Source organism: Mycetomoellerius zeteki, unplaced genomic scaffold (genome assembly GCF_001594055.1).
Source record: "Mycetomoellerius zeteki isolate Tzet28-1 unplaced genomic scaffold, Tzet1.0 scaffold174, whole genome shotgun sequence".
NCBI lineage: Eukaryota > Metazoa > Arthropoda > Insecta > Hymenoptera > Formicidae > Mycetomoellerius > Mycetomoellerius zeteki.
In genome coordinates, this window is record NW_017256696.1 from 1,818,259 (window position 1) to 1,845,776 (window position 27,518).

At 38.9% G+C, this 27,518-nt stretch overlaps 2 protein-coding genes across 4 annotated transcripts; both read right to left on the minus strand.

The window, feature by feature from the left end:
• Nucleotides 1-182: 182 nt before the first annotated feature.
• Nucleotides 183-14,171, minus strand: stan (protocadherin-like wing polarity protein stan). Of its 3 annotated transcripts, XM_018446239.1 has the most exons (16): nt 13,680-14,171; nt 12,795-13,356; nt 12,291-12,568; nt 11,213-11,926; nt 10,144-10,984; nt 6,530-9,832; nt 5,725-6,343; nt 4,996-5,362; nt 4,616-4,831; nt 3,858-4,430; nt 3,102-3,528; nt 2,786-3,023; nt 2,151-2,468; nt 1,311-1,905; nt 528-534; nt 326-409 (listed from the first exon to the last, which is right to left on the minus strand). In XM_018446239.1, the coding sequence occupies exons 1-16, from the start codon at nt 14,120-14,122 to the stop codon at nt 398-400; spliced, it is 9,513 nt and encodes a 3,170-aa protein (XP_018301741.1). In that variant the 5' UTR covers nt 14,123-14,171; the 3' UTR covers nt 326-397. The 3 variants fall into 3 exon arrangements, with proteins under 3 accessions (XP_018301740.1, XP_018301741.1, XP_018301739.1); XM_018446238.1 differs by lacking the exon at nt 528-534 and having other exon boundaries at nt 183-409; XM_018446237.1 differs by having other exon boundaries at nt 369-534.
• LOC108721461 (uncharacterized) lies at nt 14,163-27,489 on the minus strand. Its single transcript, XM_018446011.1, has 4 exons — nt 27,463-27,489; nt 26,403-26,421; nt 26,009-26,331; nt 14,163-14,243 (listed from the first exon to the last, which is right to left on the minus strand). The coding sequence occupies exons 1-4, from the start codon at nt 27,487-27,489 to the stop codon at nt 14,217-14,219; spliced, it is 396 nt and encodes a 131-aa protein (XP_018301513.1). The 3' UTR covers nt 14,163-14,216.
• Between the last annotated feature and the right edge of the window lie 29 nt (nt 27,490-27,518).

A 27,518-nucleotide genomic window follows, 5' to 3' on the forward strand; every position in this document is an offset into this window, starting at 1 on the left:
TGGATAAAAATAACATCGAGATATTTTCCAATGATAAGCGATAACTGACGATTTGTAATTATAATATACATTGGTATATATATATATAATTATAATTCATCTATATACATATATATACATATATATGTTTTATAATTATATAATCATTGGAATATATTTTAATGTAAGGATTATCTCTTACGTTTACTCTGATAGACCTTCCGTATGCAACATATAAACAGGCACTCACACATACATGCTAATTAATATGGCTAAGTAAGTACAGTCATGGCCGCTTCTTAAAATATATATATCGAGTCTTTATTGCGCGTTGGACACTTAAGCTAGGCGTAAACTAAATTACTTTGTACGTTATTCTCGTTCGTGGCACGGACCTCGTCAGACGGGCGTTTCCGCATTAATATCCTTCCTGCAACAGTGACAACTCGCGATTAGTTCCGGTCAATTGGACGCTATCGGAGAAAATTAAAGATAATCGTTGCGGTTTGTAGGACGATTTGTAGATTTATATCGTCACGCTCGCTTACCTCCTCGCTGATAATTTGACAGTCAGAGCAAGCACGGATCACAGAAAAGATATAGTTATGTTAGAGAACGTTCCAACGCCACCTTCTGTGCATACAGCAAGGAGAAATATGGGAAACCAAAGAAAACCAGAATGAATTAAAAAGAGTGTTACGAAATTGCGCTAAGACAAGAAACGCTGTAACTTAAGTATGTTAGTTCGTCGCCAACCTTTTTTTACGTACGCTGGATGTGACGTACTTGTATTGTCTTTTTGTAAATTGTTTTATATGTCAATGAACGCATCAACTTTTTCAATAATCGTTTATATAAAGGTTTCTATTTTTATCCAATGTGACTACGTTTTATTATTTCTATAACTTTGTTAATTTTGATTACAATTAAGCTTTCATTATGACTTCATTTTTAATTAATCAGATCGTTCTAAGTCACATTCACTCCATTTTAAAGTATAATTTCTCATGAATTTTTTTCCTGTTAATCTCTCTTAGAATCTCTCAGATTCTACATACTGAAATAGTATTTTTTATATCATTCTTAAAAGAAGATATTATTTTCAATATAGATAATATACATATATATAAAAAGAAAAACTCAATGAAAATAATTTAAAATGCTTTCTTTCTTTGTTATTTTACATCTTTGATTCAGACATCAAATCCATCGTATATAAAAAGCTCATTTAAGTTTTTATTTTACGTCTATTTAAATTATTTAACAAGCCATCCGATATCCGAATAAAAAATCTCCCAAATCTAAATATGATATGTGTGTTTATTACTCACTCGGTCTCGGTAATAGTCTGCTCATATTGCTGTTGTTGTTGCTGCTGCTGTTGCTGCCTGAGTGCCGCTAGTTCGTTACTGTGTTGTAGGTCATGGGTTAACGAACTTGACAGTATCCTGCCGCTCATTGGCAGGATATACTCGGGCCTATCCTCCAGAACGATGGGGGTACCCATCTTGCCGCGTTTCAGACTGCCGTATCTTTCGGAACCGCTGAGATTGTCGTGCTGAGAGCCGTGCAGACTTTGACCACGTTTCAGACTGCCGTAACGCTGCTCAGAACCACTCAGATTTTCGTGATTCGAATTCTGTGAGTGATGGCTCATGCTAGAGGCGAGGATACGTGACGACATGGACAGCATGTACGGTGTGGGTGACACTGTATGGTCTTCTTCGGCAGTATAAGGGAATAAGTACTTTTCTCCCAGATGATGTATTTTCTCTTCACCTTCCGAGTAGTTTTCGTCCAGCTGGCTCTTCTGCGGTGAGTTTATCTCCGGATACGGTAGCGGGTTCGGGCTCGAGGTCTTGTTCGAAGCTATCTCGTTATCTGACATGGTGCCACCAGACCATTGACTACTTCGCACATCCATCACTGCAAAAGAAATGAATAGTATTATTTTTAACTTTTCTCAAAAATCATATTACAAAACCTCTTATATTTATATAATTGTGTGTGCTATTATAAAATGAGAAATAACGTTTAAATCTTTTAATTGGAATTTTAATTTTACTATCTTTCAATTTCATGTCTTTACAATCACTTATCTTTTTTATGATTCAAGAATATTTATATTTTTCTCTTTGTTCTTAATTTAAACTTGTGATTGCCAATCTCACCATTTGATGACAGATACGCTTCTGGCAGTTGGGAACTCCATCGGGGGGCGTAGATCGGTTTGATGTTGGGGAAGAGTTCAGCATTTGAGCAAAGTATGTTCAAGTGTTCGGCAGGATTGGTGTGAATATTGGGTAGATAGCTGTGAGTGACATGCTGCTGTGTAGACACTCCCATATTTCTGTGCGACCTCGATGTGACGTCATCCTCGTCGGAGCTATGTGAACTGGCAAGGTCCAGGCTTCTGCCGCCTCCTTCGGCTTGCGAGCCGTCGGAGTCTGATTCTGATTCTCTGCGCTGACCCCTTACCTCCGTAGATTCTTTTGAAAACATTGTATAACATTAACTTAAGAACAAATAAGTGAAAAGGGTGATTTTCGATCAAAGCAGGTCTTGATCGAAAATAATCTTGTACGTGACGAATGACCTAATAATATGTGTGAATTTTTACTATTTCCAGTTCAAACAAATTGTGCGCCGAAACCACCGTGTCGGTCTTGGAACACAGTCTTAGATTGAAACTAAATGTTAATATCATAAATTAATTTAGTTTTATTTATATAATAAATTAACTTAAATAAATTAATTTTAATATATAGTTAAAAATTTTTTCATCTGCTGCTTTTAAAAGCTGTACCTTGTCGAGAATTCAGTGCTGATCGATGACTCCTCGACGACAAGTACGGATCTCGATCGCTATTATAATTACTTGTGGAGGTTGATGTATGTCTTAAATGCGTATCGCTACGATAAGGGCTTGAACCTGTTTTATTTGTACTTCTTGAAGTTGTGCTGCTTGTAGAAACGCCAACGTGAACTCTTTTGCATACGGATTCTACTCCACCATAAGTCGAAGAGTAAGCTAGCGCTGAACGCTGAACCATAAACATCAATATTAATGCATTCATGTTTAATCATATATTTATAGCAAGGATCAATTTTAAATTACATACCGAATGGCCATTTACATTTTGACTGCTACTTCCGTTGCCCATGCTTCCTTCTAGTAAGGGCGTTTTTTTGCCAATACACCTTAATAGACTTTGATACAAATTTCTTCTAACTCTGCTATTGATGAAACAGTAGCCGATCAGACTAAATGCCGCGTGAACCACGATAGCGACACTCAGTAAATACGATAGCATCGGCGAATTCTCTGATGCATTGAGGACCGCCAAAGTCCATGTTGATCCTAGTAAAGGTAATGAGGCTACAGAGAGCCATAAGAGCGTTCGTAAATTTCCAAAACCCATGATGTGTTCTTTCAGAGTAAACGCTGCGCGAATGCACATTACGAGAATGCAAAAGTTCACCAATACGGCAGCGCAAATGGGACCTATGAGTGACCAAATCACGGTTTCATAAATGGACAACCAACAGCTGGAAAATCAAATAAAAATTTATATAATTAAAAATTCCATTTGAAAGTTCAAAATTATGTTCTATTCTAAAAATTGTATTTTATTATATTATAATAATTATATTTTAGTAATTTACAAGTCGCGAAAGAATATGCTATTATAATACGGATTACCATCATAGAATTATATCATCTTATTTTAGTTTTAATTTTAATCTTCAATTTTATCTTTATAAAGATATTATTTGCTTGCTAAACTAAAAAATTTTTAATGTTATAATAGGTTCTGGATTTTAAAAATAAAAATAAAAAAAATTATTTAAAGAATAAATCATTAAAGTCAACATACAAATAGAAATTTCCGTACTGATCGGCCCTGACGCCGATAGTAAGTCCAACAATGACAGCCGGCAGACCGTATCCCATAGTGTAATAAAATCTCATCTGGCCGTGGTTCACATCTCTCATTTCCGTCAACATCCGATAGAGATGAACGGAGTCTACGAGGGTCCAGGCAAAAGTGCTCAACCAGGCATAATGCAGTCCTATCGCCGTGAGTTTGCAGGGGAATTCGTTGGAGACGAGAGGATTTCTGGCTTTGAGCGCGATTAGGTACAGGATTTCCGCCATAAAAACGCATAACACCAAATTTTTGTGAATACTGTTAGAGTTGGTACCACCGCCGCGAATTAACGCCAGGATCAAGAGAGCAGATAATAGCAGCGGTAAGGCGAGCATAAACGCGCTATAACTGGTCACATCCTCTAACAAAGATGGCTCGGGAACATATTCAAGATCGAGGACGTCTGTCAATATAGCAAAGGTGGACAGTTTCATGCAAGAACAGTTCACAATAGTACCGAATGACAAGGAATTGTCTTCAATTTCCGTGGTGCAGCCCATTCGACTCCATTCACCGATTCTGAAATTGATCAAGTAAAAGAAATTATTTTCTAAACATTACGAAATTTTGATATTGAAATTAAATAGAATAAAATTAAAATTTTTATACAAATGAATTGTGATCAATTAAAATCAATTGTCAAATAAAATTAGTTTTTCATAGAAAATTAAAATTTTTTAATTTGTGAAGTCAACTTTTCTTACCCTCTCGCCGTGCTCCAATGGACACATTGCGGATTTGTTCTGGTCTTGAAATCATCGTTTTCATGAAGCCAAAGTCTGACTTGAATCGGTGACTGCAAAGGGATTCCTGTCAAGGACTCGTAGCCGTCATTCGAGGGAACTAACACTGAGACAGTCATTACGGGTGATCCAACTGCTACTTCTACCCCCCATCTAACTGATACCGAGTCGTCGAATCTATAATTCAAGCATTAGTATTAAAAGTAATTAGCCAGGTAAGCCATCTTTTTATTCTCATTTTTGCATATAAAGTTTAATAAAAATAAATAATAAATTCTTATCACACACATTAAAATAACAAGTAATTCATGCGCAATATATAATTGAGCAAAATAACATACCTTTGTGGTAAGAGAGCACCAAGTTCTTTGTATTGCACGTAACTCAGCACGGCCTTTCGATTGTTCAGACTGTTCTTCACATTTAGTTCACCCTGTATGACGGGTTTGATACCTAATGTGTTGAGTGGCACCTGGATCTTTGAGTGCGGATCGAATCTGCTTGGATCAGCCATGTAATTGTTGTATTTTGGGAAACTAATAGACGGACCAAAATGCGTTGAAGAGCTCAGAAAAGCAGAGGTATCAGGTAGAATGACTTTCCGATCAGCTTCCGTGGGTCTCGCTGTTGATAAAGTAGGATCTTCCTTATACTCAATTGTCTCGTAGCCGAAGAGACTCTCCGATGTTACGATGTCTAGACCCAGCACTAAAATGTGACGCATACAATTTAATAATAAAATTAAAATAAATGTTAAAAATTAATTCCTTTGCATAGTATGAAGTGCAATATATATTTTAGTGGAAATTGTGTAAAATTTATTATTTTTATATTACTATTTGATTAAATTTTAATATTGTCACATGTATCGCGTACAAAATTTATTCTTAAATTAAAAAATTTATTTTAATTTCAATTTTTTAGAGAAAATTGAAGTAACAACAAATATCTAAAAATAATAAAATTTCTAAAAATAAATTATAGTTAAAAAATTTTTATAACAAATCGTTTTATTAATTAAAGTAATTAAATTGAACGGAAGAGAGATAAAGGGTCTCACACATACATACCAACGTTATCATTGACTACTTCAAAGGGATTGGTAAAAGTATCATGTTGAGATGCCGTTAAAGTCTTCAAGTATCTTGCCATAGCGTCCAGAATCTTATCGGGACTATCTCCGTTAAGTTCTCCTATCTTTTCCCATTTTTCCTTGTATTTGGATCTCAGAATTGCTCCGGCTATGCTGATTAGATGGGCGACGTAATCCTTGTCCTGACTGTGGGTCAAGTTCAGACCCACTAGACTTTCTTCATAACGTAACAACGCCACTAGCAAGGATTCCGTCACCAGAAGATCTGCTCCGTACATTTCTCTCGTAATATTTACCGCTCTGTGAACGTCTTTTGCCATTTTCACGGCTACGTAAGTGTTTAGTGTGAGATCCTTGGTCTCCAGAGCCGCCAGCTGGTGTCGATGTTCAATGAAGACTTCCGAAGTGCAATTAAAGAGATCGGGCGGTTGCCAACCGCCTAATTTGTCGTCGCAGGATCTGGAAGTTTTGCCTTCGGCGGTGCCGGGACAGTCTTCGATGGCTGTCAACCCAAAAAGAGTCCGCGGCCACCATAGACCATCCGAATACGATCTGGGACAGCCATCGTAGACTACCTCACAGCCTCTCAGAGTCACCTAATATATTAAAAAATATCGATATTTTAATTAACATCGCTAAAAGCGATAATCTTCTTAAATTAAAATTATTATTTTATTTTAAAATATTTATTTTAAAAGTTTATTTTAAAGATACTCAGAGTATTTAAATTAAAAGAAAAATGTTAGCTAAAATATATTTTACATTTTGCTCTATTCTTTTACCTCAGCATAAGAATTTGGGCAGTCGGTGCACGAACGACCAATCACTCCCGTCCGACAACGGCATTGACCAGTTTCACTGTCGCAACGAGGACCGAAACTACCGGTTGTGTAGCACTCGCACGGTATGCATTCCTTCCGCCCGTTCGGCTGATAGTGGTTCTCCTTGCAGTGGCATTCGCCGGTGGTCTTATTACAAGCGGGATCATAGCCTTTAGTTTCGTCGCAATGGCAGGGCCCGCAAATTGGAGATCCCCACCATGTGGCCGGACAGGGTTGTTCGCTCTTTGTCTCGCAGTATTCTCCGGATATATCAGAAGAAACGCATTTACATTGATAACCACGCCGCAAGTCAGTCATATCTTCAATGCAGGTACCAGCGTCGCTGCAGGGTTCGAGATTACAAATGCGTTCGCAATCACGACCGACGTGGCCAGCCGCACACACACACTCGCTCGACCGCCACTGCGCTATGCAGATCGATGCCTGTGGACATTCCAAGTTGCAGTAGGTTTCAGATGGACAACCGGCGTCGACGTTCTCTTGGATAGTTGGACGCTGAAGAACGCTCTGGTTGGTGCCGATTCGTATATCCTGCAGGCAACCGTCAAAGAACGGTAGATCGATATTGGTCGCTTGATCTGGACCACCTACGAGGATTCTGCCAACGTACAAACCCTGCAGCTTAGCTGGTAGCGGTACTGTTACAGGTCGTTCGCGATAGTCTGTGTCTAGGGATACGTGGCCGCTTTGCCAGACAATCTCCATGCGATGCCATTCGCCATCCGCAACTGTACCACCAGTTCGGATTACATCGGCACCATCCAGCGAGACGACCAGCTTGCCATTTCGGATTTCCAACAGGACCGAGCTATTCTGGCCGATCTGCACGCTCATGACAAATGCTTGTCGTGCGCGAGTTCGGAGACTTAGAGCCGTCGTCCACGGTAATTGAATAGGTCGCAATAACGGATTGAAACCGAGCATGCCATTGCCGTGAAAGCTATACGGTGCACCAATTTCTTCGGCACAAGTAGGCCCGGCAAAGTTATGTTCGCATTCGCATACGAAACCTGACCAGATTTCACGGCATTTACCATTGTTTCTGCAGGGCGATGAAACGCAGAAAGCAGTTTTTTCGGGGCAACCCGCATTCGTTCCATTGTCAGCTACGAATGAATTCAAGTCAACAAAAATGTGATCAATGTAAAGATCACTAATGCATCCAACATAGTCTTTGTTGCGGATCTGGAAGCTGGATGGGATTGCTGGCAGACCACCTAACTGTAACGGTCCGGTCAAGTCCAGGAATCTGTGGCAGGTTTCGGTGACAAGTCCGCAACGTTCCTCGAGAACTCTTTCGCTCCTATCAGCACAAGTCCATTTCGGACCCAGCCTCTCCCCGTGCTTTAGAGCGAGCGCGACGTCACAATCGTCTAGAGACACTGTCACTGTTCGGTTGATGTACGAGACCACAACCTCGTGCCACTGACCGTCTGAGACACCGCCAGGAATGGCCGCCATTGCTCTTGTTACTTCATCACCGAGGGAAAAGCTAAACTGTACGCACGAATCCACGATTTCCAGGGCGATAAAGTCGTGGCGTTCATTGTATCTGCCGTTATAAAGTAGCAGACCATCGGCCAATTCGGTAGCAAATTTCAGTTTAAGATGAAGACGATGACGTTGCTTGAGAGAAGCGAAGGTGAGGAATGTCGCCGGACCGAAACTGCGTGCTTTCAATTCGCAGAAAGGCGTTACGCTTTCCAGAGCGGATACAGGACAACCTTCGCAAGTAAAGCCAGCGGTATTCTTCACGGTACATTGAGAATCACCTTTGCAGATGCCGGGTGAGCAAGCGTCGCGGTTCATTGAGATCTCGCAATTTATACCGGTGAAATCCGGTTGGCAGGTGCACGAATATCCGCCCTCTCGCCTGTGGCAGATGCCGCCATTCATGCAAGGATTTGAGTAGCATAAATTCACTTCGGTGTCGCACATGTAAGCCTCACGACTACCAGTAAAACCACGGGCGCATCTGCACGCGAATGTGGTCACCGGATAGATGGGCCGAAAGAGAACTGTGTCGCTGCTGGCAAAACCAGATGCGTTGCCAAACTTGAGCACTGTTAGGCACTCTTCAAAATTTAGGCAAGGCTCACGAACGCAAAGATTGTCGTCGAAGGGCAGAACAGTGACTGTTGCCAATCTCGCCAGGATACCGCGGTTGAGGTATACTCGTTCCTGAAGAAATTGCGGACTGTAAAACTCATCAATCGTGCCTGGTTCGACTTTGCGTGCCGAGAAGCTCACATTCAGGATCTTGCCATGTACATTTGCATCTTCCTGGACACTAAAGAGAAAGATGTTCTCCCGCGGACACGGAATGATAGCCGCCAAGCCATCCAGAAAGTAACTCAGAAGAGGACTGAGAAATGCTTCCACCGTCATGTCGTCCAGTCTTACTGTAATCGAGTTCAGCAGCATTTCGTCAGTTATCAGACGTACTGATAACGTCATTGTAGCCTTTGCCTCATTGATACCATCTGTCACGGCGACTTCCATAGTCGCTACCCGTGGCACGTTAGTGTTGAGCTGTGGCGACAATCGGATCTCGCCAGAGGTCTTATTGAGATCGATTAGATTCGCATTGTTGCCGGCGAGGATGCTGTAGACAAGATTGTCCGTTACATCAGCGTCCACTGCTGGTATCCGGCCAATTGGTATAGTTGGGAAAAAGTCCTTGAAATTATTGAAAATTATTTGAAAGTCCTTAAGCACCGGCGCGTTGTCATTCACATCGGTCACCAGGATCTGCACCACCGCGTCCGAACGCAGCGGCGGTGACGCGGCTCGCACCACGAGTTCAAATTTCTTCTTCGGCGATTCGTAGTCAAGTTCCTCGAGGGTGATTAATTCGGCGCGATCGGCGCCTTGGCGGACATTCAAGCTGAAGCTATTGGAATCCTCGCCACCGATGATACTGTACTGCACCACTGCGTTAGGACCCTCGTCTGGATCGTGGGCGTAGATTTCACCGACAGTCGAGCCAATCGGAGAATTCTCGGCGATATAAAGAATGATCTTATCGTTCTCAAAGGCGGGTGGCGAGTCGTTGATGTCCTCAATCTTGATAGTAACAGGAACGACAGACGAGAGTGCGGGCGAACCGCGGTCTGTGGCCACGGCCTTTAAAGTGTAATACGCCACCGATTCTCGGTCCAATATTTTCGCGGTCCTAATAATGCCTGTCGTAGAATCAATCGTGAATGCTCCGTCGCCATCGTCCTCTAAACTGTATCTTACCTAGATCAGTCATATTAAGTTCATTAGAAAGTCATGGAAAGAATTTTAAAAATTGTATTAAAACTTTCTGCTATTTATTATGTTATACATTTATGTTATACATTTATAATTGTTGTTTAAAAAAAGATTGATAAAAATAGTTTTTATCAATCAAAGATATTAACTTAATAATTTATTGATCATTCAGAAATTCAAAGATTTCTATTAATTATTAAAATTTGTATTTATTTATATAAGCAAATCAATTAGTATATTTTTCATTGAAATTATATCATAATATCATTTTTTTTGTCAGAGAGAGCTACACTTACCCGGCCATTGAGATCGGTATCTGCATCGGTCGCCGCGACTCTCAGCACGCTAGTGCTTAGCAAAACATCTTCGAGAATCGAACCGTGGTATTGCGGTGCTTCGAAGACCGGCGCGTTGTCATTTACGTCCGTGACGGAGATCTCCACATCGGTAGTATCCGACAGCGATGGTACTCCACCATCCCGGGCGGTCACTGTTAACAGGTACGAGGGTACCGACTCGCGATCGAGCGCTTTTGTCGTCGTAATTGCTCCAGTTTGTGGATTGATTGTGAACTCGGTGATCACCTGTTCGCCATTATCAGTCGCTAGGCTATATGTGATCTGGGCGTTCTTGCCAACGTCAGCATCAGTAGCACTCACCACCAGGACTGTCACGCCAATTGGCGCGTCCTCGAACACTGAGACTGAGTAAGGTGCGTTTTCAAATTCTGGAGAATAATTGTTGGCATCCGACACGTTGACATAAACCAAGGCGGTATCAGTGCGGCTGCCGCTATCCGACGCAGTCACTGTCAACACAAACCGTTTCTCCTGCTTATAATCGAGCATCTGGGCGATAGTTATAAGGCCACGTCCGTTTTGCGAAGAAATAGAGAAGCGTCCACGCGTGTTACCACCCGTGATTTCGTAATGGATTCTGGAATCCTCATCCGGATCGGTGGCGGTCACCGTTGTGACCGGAGTGCCCGCCAGACTATCCTCGGATACTACAGCCTCGTAGGTTTTTGGCTCGAAGTAAGGATCATTGTCGTTCACATCGGTCACCGTGAGAAATACCGTCGCGCTCGCGGATTTTGGTTCCTCTCCAGAATCCGCCGCAATTACGGTGAATTGGTATCTAAAATCAAAACGAGAATCTCTTGTTAAAAAGTTTGCTACTAAAGAATCTAAAGTAAGTGTTTTTAGTAAAATTTTATGTAGGGAATGGAGGAGAAATTATTTTGTATATTTCTCTCCGAACAGTTTTAAATATTTTGTACAACTTTTATCCGCGTTGATTTATATTTCAATTATTCCAACTCCAATTAAATGGCAATTTTATAATCGATAAAAAAGATTAATATACTTTGAGCATTGTTCCCGATCTAATTGCTTCGTCGTGTAAATCCAACCAGTTTCTGCTTTCACGGTGATGGGGAAGTTCTCTGTGGAGGCGCCGGTGAAATCGCGCGCGCCAATGGTGTACTTGATGAGTGCGTTGTTACCCTCGTCGGCATCGTACGCTTGTACTCTCAGGATCGAATATCCCACTGGTACGCTTTCCGACACCGATTCTTGGAAATGACTGGTATAGAATCTTGGCGCGTTGTCATTTACATCCCTGACCATCACGAGCAGTTGGGTAGTGTTAGAACGCGCGGGCGAGCCACCATCCTGAGCGCGTATGACAATCTTATAGCTCCTGGTGGACTCGTAATCGAGTGGCTTAACTAAGGCTACGTCGCCACTCATTGAGTCGATCGAAAAGGTATTCTGCGTGTTGCCGCCAATGATAGCGTAGCGGACAGCAGCGTTGGCGCCAGCATCAGCGTCTATCGCCCTAATACGAGCTATCACTGGATTAGTCGTGTAGTCCAAGTCCTCTGGCACGGTTGCCGAATATGTACGCTCAGTGAATTGCGGATAGTTGTCGTTGTCGTCCAGCACACGTACTAATAGGGTCGCGTTTGAACTACGTCGCGCCGAAGGTGGTGTCGCTTGATCCGTAACGCTGAGCACTACCGTGTAAATCTCGGTTTGTTCGCGATCGAGAGGAGTTCGCGTGGTGACTACGCCGGATCTGAGGATATACAAAGATTTATAATGTGAATATAAGAATCATGTGAAATTATATTTCATTGAGTTGATCATATAAAAGATTTTACCGTAGGATCTTCTAATTCTAAACAAAAAAAACTAAGTTAAGAAAAAAAGAAAGAAAATAAAAAATACATTCTACGTAGTTTATTCGTGCCACTAATAATATTACAATAAAATTTAGAGAAAATAATCTATTCATACCATAGAAAAAGATCAAAATCTTTTTTTATTCATGAATATAAAAAAGAACTTCCTAAACGAAATGTTATGGTGATTAGTTTCGGAAATTAAGAAATTATAACCTTTCTTCAAATATGCCGGAATATGATATTTGTGGTATTAACCTTGAATCGATTCTGAAAGTCGCTGCATCCTCCATATGCGTGACGCTACTACCTGCCGTGATAGAGACGATAGAATACTCCACTTCGGCATTTCTTCCAGTGTCCTGATCCGTAGCTTTAACCGTAATCACTGTGGAACCTACGGGAACACCTTCACGTACCGACGCGTCGTATTCCGGTCCCTCAAAACTAGGCGTATGATCATTTGCATCCAACACGTTAACTTGAAGAGTCGTTGTGCCGGTGCGCGGAGGAAACGAGTCGTCCACCGCCAACACCTACTTGTCCAATAATCCATGTTATTTGTAATTAAACGCTATTTTAATTAAAATTTCTATTTTTCGTTTTAACTACCATATACGTTACAACGTTAATAAATTGCTTTTAAACAAAAGACAGACGCACTCTTAGATAATGCTTTTTTATTAAATTTATTCTTATGTGTAGAGCAAGATTTATATTTTTTTAATTTTTATTCTTTTTACTTCGGAATTCGATACGCACCCGAAAATAGTGCACGTCGACATTTTCTCTATCCAACCTGGTACGGGTTGTCACTCTCCCGGTTACTGGATCAAGAGCCAATAATGCTTGCGATCTCGCATCTACCAGCGAGCTCATGGAATATCGTACGGCGCCGTTCTCGGGATCTCTAGCCTTCACTGAAGTCACATACATTCCCGGCTCTTTTTCCTCTTCCACCGCGGCGAGATAAAGGTGTTGCTCGAAATACGGCGATTGATTCTTAAGCTCTCGTCTCACTCTCCTACCGAGATCAGTGTCGTCCAGCTGATGGTGATGAAACACAATCTTCAATCGATGTTCGGCATCGGTCAGACGTGAGTCGCCGGTGCAACGCAAATTCATGCTAACTGAGACCTTCCACAATGGATCGACCAGACATTGCTCGGTAGCGGAAACCAGGTCCCCGGCGGCACCTTCCACGAGGAACCTGGGATCTGCCACTCCACCCCATCTCGTTTCGCATTCCTTCAATGTCGTCTGAGGTAGAAAATCACGGAGAGCTGCCACCAGTTGAGACGTCCGTAGGCATACCTCGGTAAATCTATGGATGTAATTGGATCTTTAGCTATGAATTTTAATTTTTGCGAAGCTAAGCATTAAGTATTCTTTTTTTGAATTTACTTTATATAATTAAATATAACAATCTAAGTTGATTAATTTAAACCTGTGTTAATGTACCATTCTGACCATACTATTTTTCCAGAACGGTTTCTTTTCTTGCTATGAGGAATCTATTTATATATTTTGTGTGCAGAATTATTGTCGTTACATCTATATTTCATCAAATAAATTAAATTCCAATATTACGAGTCAGTATCTACATTCATTAATATTTTTATCTACATCTAACAGCAAATTTCCAACCTGTCGGTGCTGGGCATCGCGTAAGAAGCCAGAGTCTCCGCCATCCAGCCTCTGGTGGCCGCCAGGTCGTGATTCTCCCCGCCGCATCCGGTAATCAGGATTCTCAATGGTAAACTATAGTAATCGATAGTGGGTCTACCGAGGCGGGAGCTCGTCGAGTCGACGTAGAAGGTGAAAACACGCGGATACTGGAGACCTTCACAGCTGAGCGTCTTTGCCAGAGTTACGCGGCCTGTATGCGGATGGACTTTGAGGAGCTTCCGAGCAAACCAAGCGGTGCGCTCACTGGACGCCTCGTACTTGCGACGACCACCCAGCTGAGGCACTCCTGCCTCGAAGACGACAGTGCCAACGGGCGTACTGGATGGTAGTATCGTCAGGTAGCCATCGCCCAGCGTCCAGATGGTCGTCAAGATCAACAGCATCCATCTCCACCTCGCCATGGCGACACGCACTTAATCCGCGCGATCTTGCGGTCTGTGCTGTTCTCTTCCTAAGTGTCTCATGATCGTCTATCTTCGCGATTCCTTCGCGAATTTAACACATCGATGCACCAGGATCCATCTAAAGAAAGTTATATCAATCTTAAATTTTTTCAATTAATTTAATTTATGATATTACGTATTCCAATTTCAGTTTAGGACTGTGTTTTAAAACCGATAAAAGACGAATGCGCGGTTTACTTATAAAATTCACACAAAAATATTATTAGGCATTAAACTCGCTTTGATCTAATAGGGGTTTTATTTGTATTTAAACTTTGCCAAGAAAAAACTGTCTTGAAACCGTAAAGCAACACTTTAGTTATTACACTTAAGATCGATGGTATGATTATTAAAATAATGCAGATAATTTGTCCATTCGATTAGAATGAATGGAAAATAATTTATTTGCTCCAAGTAATTACTTCGAGGTAACTTGCTACAAGCTCAGTAAAATATCGGAATCGAGGAAAGCAAAGGATGATAGTAATCACGATGGACGACATTGCGACTGAAAGTAATCTCGCGTGGACTTCTTCTTATTCCTTGCTCAACCTGGAAGACGGGTCACACGAGTAAGGACGAAACAACGTGTATAAGGACGTGAAGACGTGTCTCGTTCTTACGCCTTATTTCGCTCTGGCGAGTTTAATTGCTTTCTCGCTACAGTGAAGTACCATAATTGCTGGTACAGACGGCATTTTCGAGGTGCACACGTCTTCCCCTTGCGAGAAGCGACCTTCCTTCGCCAGCAAAACGTGGGAAACAAACTACTTCCGGTCGTACCCTTGCAATGAGGTGCCCCAAAGATACTGGTCTTTCGTCGGCTGTAAAATTCGCCGACCTCTCACATTACACGCATGCTTACATTGCTTATCGCAATTTAATTCGATCGGCCGTTTCATCGCTTCTCGAGTTCCGGGCCGTTTTCTTTCACGCTCGACTTCAACGCGCGCACGCGTGCGATCTTGAGAAAGTCGATCGCGAGCAACGGAATCGCGCGCATTAAGACGATACTCGTCTTGTAAAGAAGAGCAGATTTCTCCAATTGTAGGAAAAATATATATCAGATACCGTTGCTAATTCTCCAGACCGGTTTAAATCGGACAGGATAATTAGTCATTTCACACGATAAACTCAAGATGATCTTGTTAGAGCTCTCATTATATTATAATAAGTACATTAAAATAATAATTTTATGTATGTAAGTAATACATATATATATATATATACATTTATGCAATAATGTCGAGGAAAGTTTAGTGAAGTTGGTACCTTAGTATGAATGTTTTTTTTTTCAAACGCGCGCTCTTGACATCTAACTTTGAGGAACAATGGGATCTAATATGAAGTAATGCGACGTCCGCTGTCATGCTCGAAAGAACGGAAGACTGCGATCTTTATCTTGAGTTCATCGTGATTCTCACTACACAGCTGTCTGCTTATGCAGCACATACTCTATCTCTCATGTAATTTAAAATTTAATGTTTTCTTTATATTAAATGATAATAGAATTTTCAAGTTAAAATATTTAAAAGAAGGACAGATAATTATCTATCTCTCTTTGATAAAAAGTTGCTTTCTTTCATAATAATTCTAAGTCCGGAGAAAAGCATTATCTTTACATCATCGCGATGATTTTTCTTTCATTTTGTATAAACGAGAATAATTTAATAATTTCATAATAATTAAGACACATTGTATAACTAATATAATTACTAACTTTCTATTACAAATGTTTATACATACAATCGAAAATTACAGAGAAATAATTAAATAATTAAATTGTTTTCGTAATAAAATTTCCCCCCAAAAAATAAAAGAATAATAAATTGTATGACGTACAATTTGGAAGGAATTTTCCGGATTGTTACTTAAAATATATTATGAGATACAGAATCGATAAATAAAAATGTTTCTTCGTCCATATTTGTATTACCTGTTTTGATGAATGTTGCCGTTGAAAACTGGATCTTATTTAAATATCGAATATATCTTAAGTCGAATAATACGACTTGATATCGGCGCCAGTGCAAAGCTATGCGATGATGAGTCCGGATATAAATACCGACTAACCATTTTACTCGCTTCGTCGTACCTGTCGTACATAGCTGGGAATTCAATTTAACACCTCAGGAGACTTAACGAGCCGTTGGATTTCAGAGCGTATACTTTTAAGGAAATGAATGTAAAATCCGGGCTGTGTGCGAGGGAGAGCACAAATTGATGGAAATATTATATAAAAACGAAAAATCGGAAGAATCGATATGAAAAAAAATCAACTGTAACAGAATAGAATAAGTGGATGAATATAATACTGTTAAATTTTTTATAACACTGTCGGAGTTCTCAAGATGTCTTCAACCACGTTTGAAAATTTCCAAATGAAGAGAGAAGAGATTGACGTTCACAATGCAATAAACATAGGCAGTTGACTTATGTACTCGAGCATCACGAGACTCGACCGTCGAGTCTCTTGATCAACGATTCCTGTAACAAGTACCCGCAAACCGCATCTCGAACTGATTTTCTGCTGCCGTGGATGTTAATGCGACGACTTTTTAAGCGTGCTAGGAAGGGAAAATGACGATTCGTCGGTTAATCGATTGTGTACATAGAACTCAGTTTTTTAGTTTATAGACTCAAAGGAGTTGAGAAAATACATTTCAAAGTATAAAGTTAAATAAAGTTAAATACGAAACATGAAATATGGAAATTTTCTGTTTTAAATAGCGTTTTTTTACGAGAAAGAAAAAGAAACTTGTTGGAAAAAAATGTAATGAACTTTGACAAAGATATGTATATATTGTAGTTACAACATTACAAAATTTATTTGTTTTACGTGTCTAAAAAAAAGTATTAATTTGAAGAATTTATTTGTAAAACATGTATTTATATATAAAATCTATATTTTTTCAAAGAAATATAAATTAATAATAAAAATGATTATTATTTCTATAATTAGAGAAAGCTTTCTAGCACTCTTTAGATTTGTGGATTTCTAAAAAGTATGATTTTAAGATAATTCAGGAAAAGAAACGTTCACTCTTCATCATCAATCTAATCTGATTAATCTGATTTCAACATTGAATCGTTAAGTTTTTCCACTGAATGCTATTGCACCCAACGTGAGCGTAAAAACAAATGTTCAAATGGCGAAATACCTATAATATGCAGGATCTCGCGTGCAACTCGTCGGATAGATCGAGCCGAGAAACTTTAGTCCGCGATGTGCAATGCAATGCACCACGCAATCGCGTGAAGACGCGCATAGGCGCATCCTCCCGTTTCACGCAGCTGCGAGATTATTCCGTTCGTCGGTCCTTGCGAGAAATTACAGTAACTAGAGTTGACCATGCCGAGAACGAACGCGATAGTCCGATACTTTACTTCAATATAAGTCCAGCCGATCCGGACCGACCGATCGTCCTCTTCGTCGCTCGAGGGGATCTAGACAATCCGGTTCTCGCCAATCCACGGTCAGCGTACCGGCATGGACCCAATCGAGCCTCCAAGCCTCCGTCGCGAAGGTTAGAAACTTATTTGCAGGAAACAAGATGAAGAAAGGGCAGAGAGAAAAAGACCGCTACGTCGAATACTATATCGTTCGGTAATCCAAGCGTGACACGTTTTCTGCATGGAAAGCAACAAATTTGTTTAATTTTAACTTCTTTGAATTAGAATCTTTGTTTATTAAAATTAGCGAGTCCAAAAATTATCAACTATGTTTCATTTATTTGGTATATAAGAGAATACGCCAAATTATTCTAATGAGTAATGTTTTTAGAATGAGAACAAAGAGATCATTTTTATCGAAGACATTTCCTCTGAGATATTTTCCAAAAATTGTAGATATAATACATACGCGTGAAAGATATATTTTCTGTTAAATTTTTTTCTTGTTAAGCTATCATGAAGGACGTGCTGTCTTTAGCTCTGCTATCTTACTATCTTTAATAAAAAAATGTTAACACTTAAATTTAATATTAGTTAAAGATATACGGATTTTTTTAAATAATTGTTAATAGCATCACAAAAGAAGAAACCGTTAAAGCTTTATTCATTTATAGAATATCATATATATTAAATGCTGTTATCTGCGCTACCGATGCACCATTCCTATTGAGATATGTTAAATAGGGACATTAATTTTTCCGCCTGACCAAGCAGAATTTTCAAAGCTCTTAGACGTGTGATTATCTTTCGACCGTCTTGAAAAATATTTCAGTCAAAGGCTGTTCGGCGATGTTAACCGTTATGTAAGATATTGAGCTTTATACAATTTTCAAACGACTGATCTTTTACAGCACCGTCGGTTTTTTTGTCTGATCTCAAAGTCTAAGGACCATCGGCTATCACACACAAAATTATAGTTGCATCATGGTGGAAGAAGACAGGTGAGTCAACGCGCATATCGCATCTTCCACCATGAGCTGTATAATCATAGCTTAAGGTTATGCAGCTTAAGCTTATAGCTTATGCTATGGTTGTGCAGTTTATGTCATTTTGTGTGTGATAGCTATAATAGTGATCATTATTGACATGAAAAATCTCGAACTTTGCATATGATACATTATTCCAATGGTGAATAAGAAACTTTATAATCGTAATTAATTAAACCAAAATCGTTTTAATAAATAAATAATTTTTTTAAATAGTAATATATATAGATTATTTCCGCCAAAAAGATTTTTTTTCAAAATATTTTCCAAAGATTGTAGATAGGTTATAATGTATACGCAAAAGATATACCTTCCATAAAATTATCTCTCCCTTTTTCAGGGCGTGCTATTTATTAAATGAAAGTGACTGGCTCACGATGGAACTATTAATTATATCGGAAAGGATTTAAACTTGTAGTGGAATATCCAGTTCTGACTGGAGCGCCTTTACTTGAATGCTTTCGGGTTCCAAAACGTATACATCGGAGTCGGTATACTGTTTCGTTGAATCAAACTGAACCTGTTATCTCGGATGAGTCTACCACGAAAGAAACGCCATGATTTCACCGTTTTAATAGAGATATATATACTTAAGCGCGGGCGACCGGTCTTCCGGACGTTTATGGGATTACCGAGTCGTCGAAGTGTAGTCTACCAAAGGTATTAGCCTGTAAATGGCTATAAAAGTATTTATCTGTGTTTCCCAATCGTTTTCTTTTGTAAAAGGTAGCTAGATCTTACAATATCTAAATTATTACAATATCTAAATTTGATGGCATAGTTAAATAGAAATAAGTTCCTTCTCCCATATAAATATCAAAGCTTTATTTACGCAACTATTAAAAATTTTAACCTCTTTTAATCAGCTGTTCTTGAAATATGGCTCCAAAGTAATTAAACTTTTTTCCAAAGTAACTAACTTTTTGCCTCTCCTTATCTTTTTTCCTTAGATTCTCCTTAGAGTTAAAATAGAATTAAATAGAACCATGAAACCTATTTTGCTATTATATGTCTAGAGGATCGCTTTGCCTGTTAAAATTTCATAAATATAATTTTTTTTCAACATTTTTTTAAAGAGCAATTATAGAACCCAATAAAATATGCGATTAATATATTTCTCAATGAAACATCTCCGAGAAAATACAAATCGTTTATTTACACGTATTTGGAACTAAGAACATACAAACACTATAAACCATCATTATAAAGATTCCCTGCTGCCTCTTCCCAGTATCTAAAAAATCAGAACGAATTCGGTAATAATTATCGAATCTATTTCTATCTGTTTCAATTCCCGAAGAATTCGAAGTTCTGATTTTTCAGATACTGGGAAGACAGCAGGGAATCTTTATAATGATGGTTTAGTGTTTGTATTTATTATCTAAGGAAAGATAACAAAGATATAGCTTATTTCTTCGGGCAATCTACGTTCAAAGGAAACTCGTCGAACGATCAGATTTATGGATCGGCCTCCTCTGCCGAAGAATGCGATGCGGAAGAGATGCATGTGCGCGCGTCGCGCGGTCGTCATATCCTCTTCTCCCGTTGGTGGAACAGCCTATGAACGATCTCGCATACCATGCATACGCGTACCTCGATTAACGATATTCTTGCGGTGAACGTTCGCCTCATAAGTGAAGACGAGCGAGATACCAAGACGCAACGCACGTCTTCCGCGAAGCGAAATTTCGTCGAACGAAATTTTTATCCCCTAAATAATCCCCTGTGCTGTAATAAACGGCTCCAAAGAGAGAAGTTTGAGGCCGCATCTCATTACGGTTGCATACGCGAACGGGCGAGAGGAAGAAAAGCAGATAAGCAGGCAGACAAGAAGAAGAAGGCACGCAGGGATCGGTAAGAATCGGTCCGGTGATTATTTCGACGAAAAAAACGTCTTGGACGACTCTGATGAATCGCCGGAGGCGTCCTCCTCTTGGCGGCCGGTGTCAGCGACTCTCCCTCTGCTTCTTCTTCTTCTTTTCTCATTTTCGTTCGTCCCTCTCTCTTTCCTTCTCTTTTTCTCTGTTTCTCTACGCCCGCCAACTTTCTTCTGCAACCACCGACTCGGCTGGTCCGTCCGCTCGATGAACGCGAACACGCGAGGGACGGCCCCAGCCTGGCTATTACAATAACCGGTGTACGTGGTTCCCGCTCAAGGTCGCGACGCGAAGAGAGACCGGCGAGCGAGATCTCACGAGGAGAAGACTCGACTCGACTAGAGGATCTCCATTCTTTCAAGGAGAGTCCTCATCGAGCAAGCAGGTTTATTCGAGCGATGGCGCGAACGATGAGCGTTGGAAAGATTGGAAAAGAAGCGACGCGAAAGAGATCGTGCTGATGCCGATCGAGCTGACAGAGTATCGTATGCGTGAACGATGCTGTGGAGAAAAAGAAACTTTTCGACTTCACAATCAACCGCGCTAGCGTCCAGTTGGGCATTATTTAGATAAATCTTTATTTAAAAATACAGAAACGTGTATTACATCTCTTCCTCTATTATTTTATTCACATTTTCAAATAATATATATATTATATATTATTTGAAAATGCGAGTAAAATAGTATATTAGAGGAGAGATAATAGAGGAATTCTGTATTCACGAAATAAAGGAAAAAAGTATTATAGCGATTTAGAGAAAGTCACGCAATCGATGGCGTGTTTAGATTCCACTGGGGTTTCAGAACTACATATAAACGTCGCGCAATTTTTCTCTTGGATTTATGTCCTACTCCTAGGCATTAATTTTGATTGATAAAAGGAAATCTGCGAGTAAGAAAAGGAAATAAAGGCCCCGAGAGTCACGCGATCAGGCGCGCGCTGGCGTATCTAATGCGCAACTCGCATCATTTTCAGGTTTATCATATCGTGTAAATCATTAATTGTTTTTTTATCTTTTAATCATCACCGCTAAATAATTGAGGGGATGGACGGAATAAAGGCCTAATTACAAAATCTTGATTTTGATAAAAATTAAAATAACGTGTTATTTTTTTATTATACCACAAATGGAAACAGTATTAAATATATATATATTTATATAATTTGAAAAGTTATATGTTATAATATTTCTCTATTATGATCAATATTTAAAAAGTTATTTGCAATTTAAAAAATGCACTTAGTCCCTTTTTCCGAATATTGATTATAATATTGTAAGAATCGACAGAAAGAAAAGTTTGAACTGCAGAAAAGTTTTTTATTTTCACATTCTTTTGGAAGAAATACAAAATGAATATGAAATATATTTTACTTTTACTTGTACAAAATAAATTGAAATAATGTTCAATCATCATCTGGTGAGTTTTCGTAAAATTTTTTTAACATAAATATGTTGTAATGAAAACACATTATTGTCGTACCATTTTCATTCAGTCTCTGATAAAAATCTCATTAACAGTTTCAAATCATTTGTGTTCTTTTTCCATAGATTATATCATTTTCACCACCACAAGACAATCGAAACACGTTCATATTTAATGTAAGCAACATCAATTCCTTGTTTATTTGCTCTAATCTTCGGAAAAAGGGCCTAAGTAGAATTGTGCCTTTATTCCGTCAATCCCCTCAATTACACCTGAATATTACGAATAAATTTGAATTATTGTAATTATCTGCAATTTAAATTTTGATATACGATTGCAGCAATAAACAGATTTATCCAAAATGAAGAAATATATATCTATATTCCGTGTTTAGATTCACTTGACGACCTTAATAGACACAATCACCGAGGAAATTTTCAAGCTGTGGCTTCCAGCAGCGAAGTTAACTCGCCAACACTCCACTTATTGTCGGAGGAAAAGACGTGCGAATGACAGCGTGGAAAAAGGGGGGCAAGGAAAGGAATGCACCCGATGTCGAGGCTGAAACGGATGCGTTGTGCACTGCATTCTTTTACGACGACACGGTCGCAACATTTGCGAAGAAATCTCTTTATTTGTGTGGCGGTCACAATCCGTACCGTTACGCGCGAGTACAAAACCATATTCGCGTAACGGTAAGGTCGAGGAAAAGGGAGAAAGAGAGGATTACCGCGAGGTATTCGTTTCGCTCGTTACCGGTGGCCAGATAGAAACGGGATCGTCATCGGATTTGCTTGGGCGTGGAGTGAACTCGCGCAAATCCGACCGAAATCGATTTGCGACGCGTATACGATCGCGATCGCGGTGTTTCTCGTCGCCAACGCGACGCGACACCTCGCGAAACACGCATCGATATCACCGGCGCCGACGAGAGTATTGCATGATATTTCGGCGGCTAGCTTCGATTTCCTACATAATAACATCCTTTCAATAATGTGCATGCAAAAATAATCTCTTACCAAATCTTACTTGTTTCGCAAGAGATGTTACAATCTTTTAATTATCCAGTTTTTTAACTGGAAACGCATAACGAGATCAAATCAACGAGATACCGAAAACGAAAACTATCATCAGGTTTTGTAAGTGGTAATAAAAGAGCCGGCATCTCTCTCCGAGGAATATGTAAAAATTCTTCGATAATCAGGTCTGCATATTTTTGATATTACATTACTTATACTATACTCATAAATTTCAAAGTTATGGATAAAATATAATTTGCATGACATTCCAATTTGAAATTTATAGATCAAATAATGCATTATCAAAAATGCACGGATCTAATTATTGAATTATTTTATAAATATCCTTTGACAATCAGATCTAAATATTTTTAATACTTAAGAAAAATATAAATATTCTGCGATAAATCAGATCTGCATATTTTTGATATTATTTATATTTTATCCATAAATTCCAAATTGAAATGTATACTAATATGGTAAAGTATAAGTAATGCAACGTAAAAAATATGCAGATCTGATTTATCGTAAAATTTTTATATATTTCTTAGAAAGAGATTTTGGCTCTTTTATATTTAGACCTAATGATAGTCTTCGACATATCTCGTTGATTCAATCAGATTTATGCGATACATAGCCGTATATCTCGAGATTATCTCGAAATCGTTTCGGGGTTGAAAAATCTGGAAAGGTTTCTCAAAGCGACGACCCGTATCGATGCGCGGCAGCGTGCAATGCTACAATGCAGCGAAGATGCCCGGCATGGATAAGGGAGGAACGTTTGATTTTATGTGGAACCTGTTCTCACCGCATGTATATATAACGTACATGCGCGTCTCTCGCACGAATGGGTTACTTAGGCGCGCACGTACTTGGCTTCACGCTTCTGCTGAGCTCGCTTGTAAATTAGTGCGTTCGTAACAGCTGGCTGATCGTTTGACCGGGACATCCGAAAACCCGACGAGTGTCTCAATTAAAGAAGGTATTCATGTGTGATGGATCGATTTGCGGCATCGTGCGGCAAAGTCCGCATCGTAAAACGAAACAATTTACATAATATCCTTACACATTTACGAAATATTGTATACTGAGATTTTTTAAAGAATTTCTATTTGGTTTTCGGATCTAAATTAAATTCAACATAATTTTATATATACAAATCTAATTCAATCATACTTTATGAATTGTATTTTTTTATATAACATGAATCTAGTAATGATAAATTCCGTATTAAAGTAAATAATTGATCTTGGAACAATAAAAAACAAAAATTGATGCAATTAATACATTTTAATAGAGATGTGTGAGAATCAAGGTTTTTTTAACTTCGAATCGATTCCGAATCGAATCAAATTCTATTTGGAATCTGAAAGTTGATTGTGTATCTTGAAAATTACAAAAGTGAGCAAACATTCACTAGAATATTTATAATTTTATTGGTCAACACCTAGTGTATATATATATATATATATGCATGTATATGTATAAGATTGTCAATATATATATTATATTTACTATATATTTGATTCTTATATTTAATACTGTCTTAAGTTCAGAGTCTTAAGATGTTATAAATCAATCGCATTAGTTGCATCTTAAGACATTACTTAAGATGGTCTTAAAATAGGAACCGACTATGAATATCCGCCATAGATTCAAAATTTTCGAATAGTTCGTGTTCGAATAGTTCGCACATCTCTAACATTTAACATATTTGTTTCGTGTTGTTACATTCATAAAGATAAATCTTCGGAAAATCTGCGACTATTCAAATTAATAACTATTAAAATTAAAACAAATAAAAATAAAAATGAGCGAACGGCTTACATCTGCGAGAAAAAATGAGACTTTCGTAACGAGGGCTGCTGCGTATCGGACACGAGAAAAAGGGGCGAAAGGGAGGTCAGCAGCCCCTTTCTCTTTGCTTCGTTCTCTCTTTCTCGGACAGCTACAGGGGTGAGTGACTCACGTTCTGTCGGCCTCGACGCCGTTCGTCGGGACGCAAACGCCTACCCTCCAAATATTGATTCGCTCGCCCGAGGAACGTACGCGTCGCAACGCGTGTCGTAACAAGGGAGGCTTTCTCCCCGACAGGTCTTTCGTTTTAGGTCTTCTCCGAATCGGATTTCCCCCGAGACAGCGCGTTTCTTCTCGGGGCGAGATCTGGTCAAGTCTTTTTAAGGGCTTTTTCTTTTTCGAATTTAAAGAGAGATTTAAGTAGCAAGAGGGTGAGCGCAAAAATAAAGCAATATCGTTTTAAATACAATGTCGGATCGTAAGACTTTTAAATCAATTTACTTCATTCTCGCTCTGAATTCCTACAATTTCAAACTTAGCGATGAAACTCGTAAGATGTGTTTTTTATAAATATTTATCAAAATAAATTTATAAAACAATAAAGTAATCTTTTACTATATCCTTTACTATAATTTTTTTCTTTCTTCATATATTCTTTATTTAGAGATTAATTTTTAATTATTTTATATAACATAAATATCATGTGTTATATTAAAAGATAATAATACAAGATACACTTGTAGTGATTAATTGAAATTGATAAAATAATAAAAATAATAGAATCTTTTTCTCTCCCTTCTTCTTCCTCCTAAAAGAAGTTTCTTAAAATAAAACTTTAAATTTTCCAAACCATCAACATTTCGTATTTAAAAAAATTTTGAAATTTTCACATTTTTAATGTTTAGATTTTCGTAAATAAACTTTTCGTATTTTATAAACAACAATTAAGAGTATTTTTGACGATTTTCCTTTTTTAATAGTATAGTATTTTTCTACAAGTCTATTCCGACAGTCTGCATGTCATCGATTGACAGCGCGCGTGTTTCTCCCATCGGTGGAAAAACCACGCGGGAAAGAGAGACTCGTTAATGAGACCCGGTTCGTTAACCGGCAACCGTGGCAATTAAAAGGTCACTTTTCCCGTGGGAAAATACCTATACAACGATGCATAACCGAGGGGAGAAGAAGGAGCAGGAATAGAAGAAGAAGAAGACGCTTCTTACACACGCGTGTGCTCCGGCAGCGCAAAAGAGTAGGAAGAAGAGCGGCGTCGCAGAGGTCACTCACCGTCCCGCCAAGGTCGCCGTTGTTGAACAATTGGTCACATCTCCGTGCCAAATTTTCTATTTCACAATTTAGACCTTCGGTATCACCTGGAGTACTCGAATGAAGCGCGATACTGCCTTCGTTCGCGTGGATGAAAATCGCGAGGCAAACTCGCGCACCGCGCGATACACCGCCTCGCGTCAGCGTCGCGACTGCCGTCGTCGCCGCTCGCTTACTTTGGTCTTCGACTTTACACGCGCACGCGAGCGGCCACGATGCGCGCGTGCGCGCGCTCACACCTGTGTTGTGGCTAGTGACGTAGGCGAAGATCTTGAAACCCTCGTCTAGAGTTCGAATCCTGAATTTATTTCCATCTTCGATTTTCCATATGATTCAAAAAGAAATATTTACTCACTTATGTAATCTACGTAATTCTGTATAATTAAATCTATAATTATGGACAATATTCGTAACACGATCTCTTATTTAAGATTAAAATCGTAAATCTAACTAGGCTCAGCAGATTAAAATTGAGTTAGAACTGACGTCAATTCTAACTTTAATTAATATAATCTTGAATTATAATACACGAATCCTCGTTTTAGTTCACGGTTCCATTTTTTATTTTATTTTTATTTAAGATTTCACACACAAAAGTCTTTCATCCAGCTAATAAAATAATCAAATATCATTTCGAGTTTTAAGACAGTCTTAAAAATAAGATCCACAATGACGAATATTGTCCTATGTCTAATAATTTTTATAGTTTAAGTCTAATTATCAAACATTTAATTATCATTTATAGAATAATTATAAAATAATAATTGCGGCTTTTTAATTAATTTTTATCCCTAATCTAACGAAATTAATTTCAAGATAATTTCGTTATTTATTATTTAGAATATATACCTATATCTATTTATATATCACGCATATGTAAATTTGTGATCATTTATACTCCAGCTTAACGTCGGCCCTGAGCACACGTTCACTTCTTGTGTGTGAGTGCGTACATACGTGCGTGCGTGTAGACAATTGCGTGTGTGTATACGATTGTGACTGTAACCGCCATAGGACAGATTGCCCGTTCAACGCATCTGGCCAAGTCTCGCCGATCAGTAAGTAACATGACGCGAAATGAAACGAATCGAGTAGAGAGAAGATGAAGCTAATTTTTTCCGGTTTTAAATCAAATTTTCCCGCTTTCCGGAAAAGCGATTGTGCGGAAAAATACGAATGCGGAAAGATCAAACGAAACGCGCATGCTTCGCCATCAGCATATGGAATTCTCTTGTCTCTCTGAGACAAGAATCTTACTCGGTATACAGGGTGTCAGGAAATTGCAGATACAAACTTTAGGAAGGAAAATTCTTCTTAAGAGGATTGCTTCAGAAAAACTTGCTCTAAATTATAAACGATAAAGATGATTGGTTTTTCACAAAACAATCTGTATGATTGTTGACAAGTAAAGATACCTTTTCGTGCTGATGCTCGACGCTCATTTTTGGAGTCACGCGATAGGAATTGATGA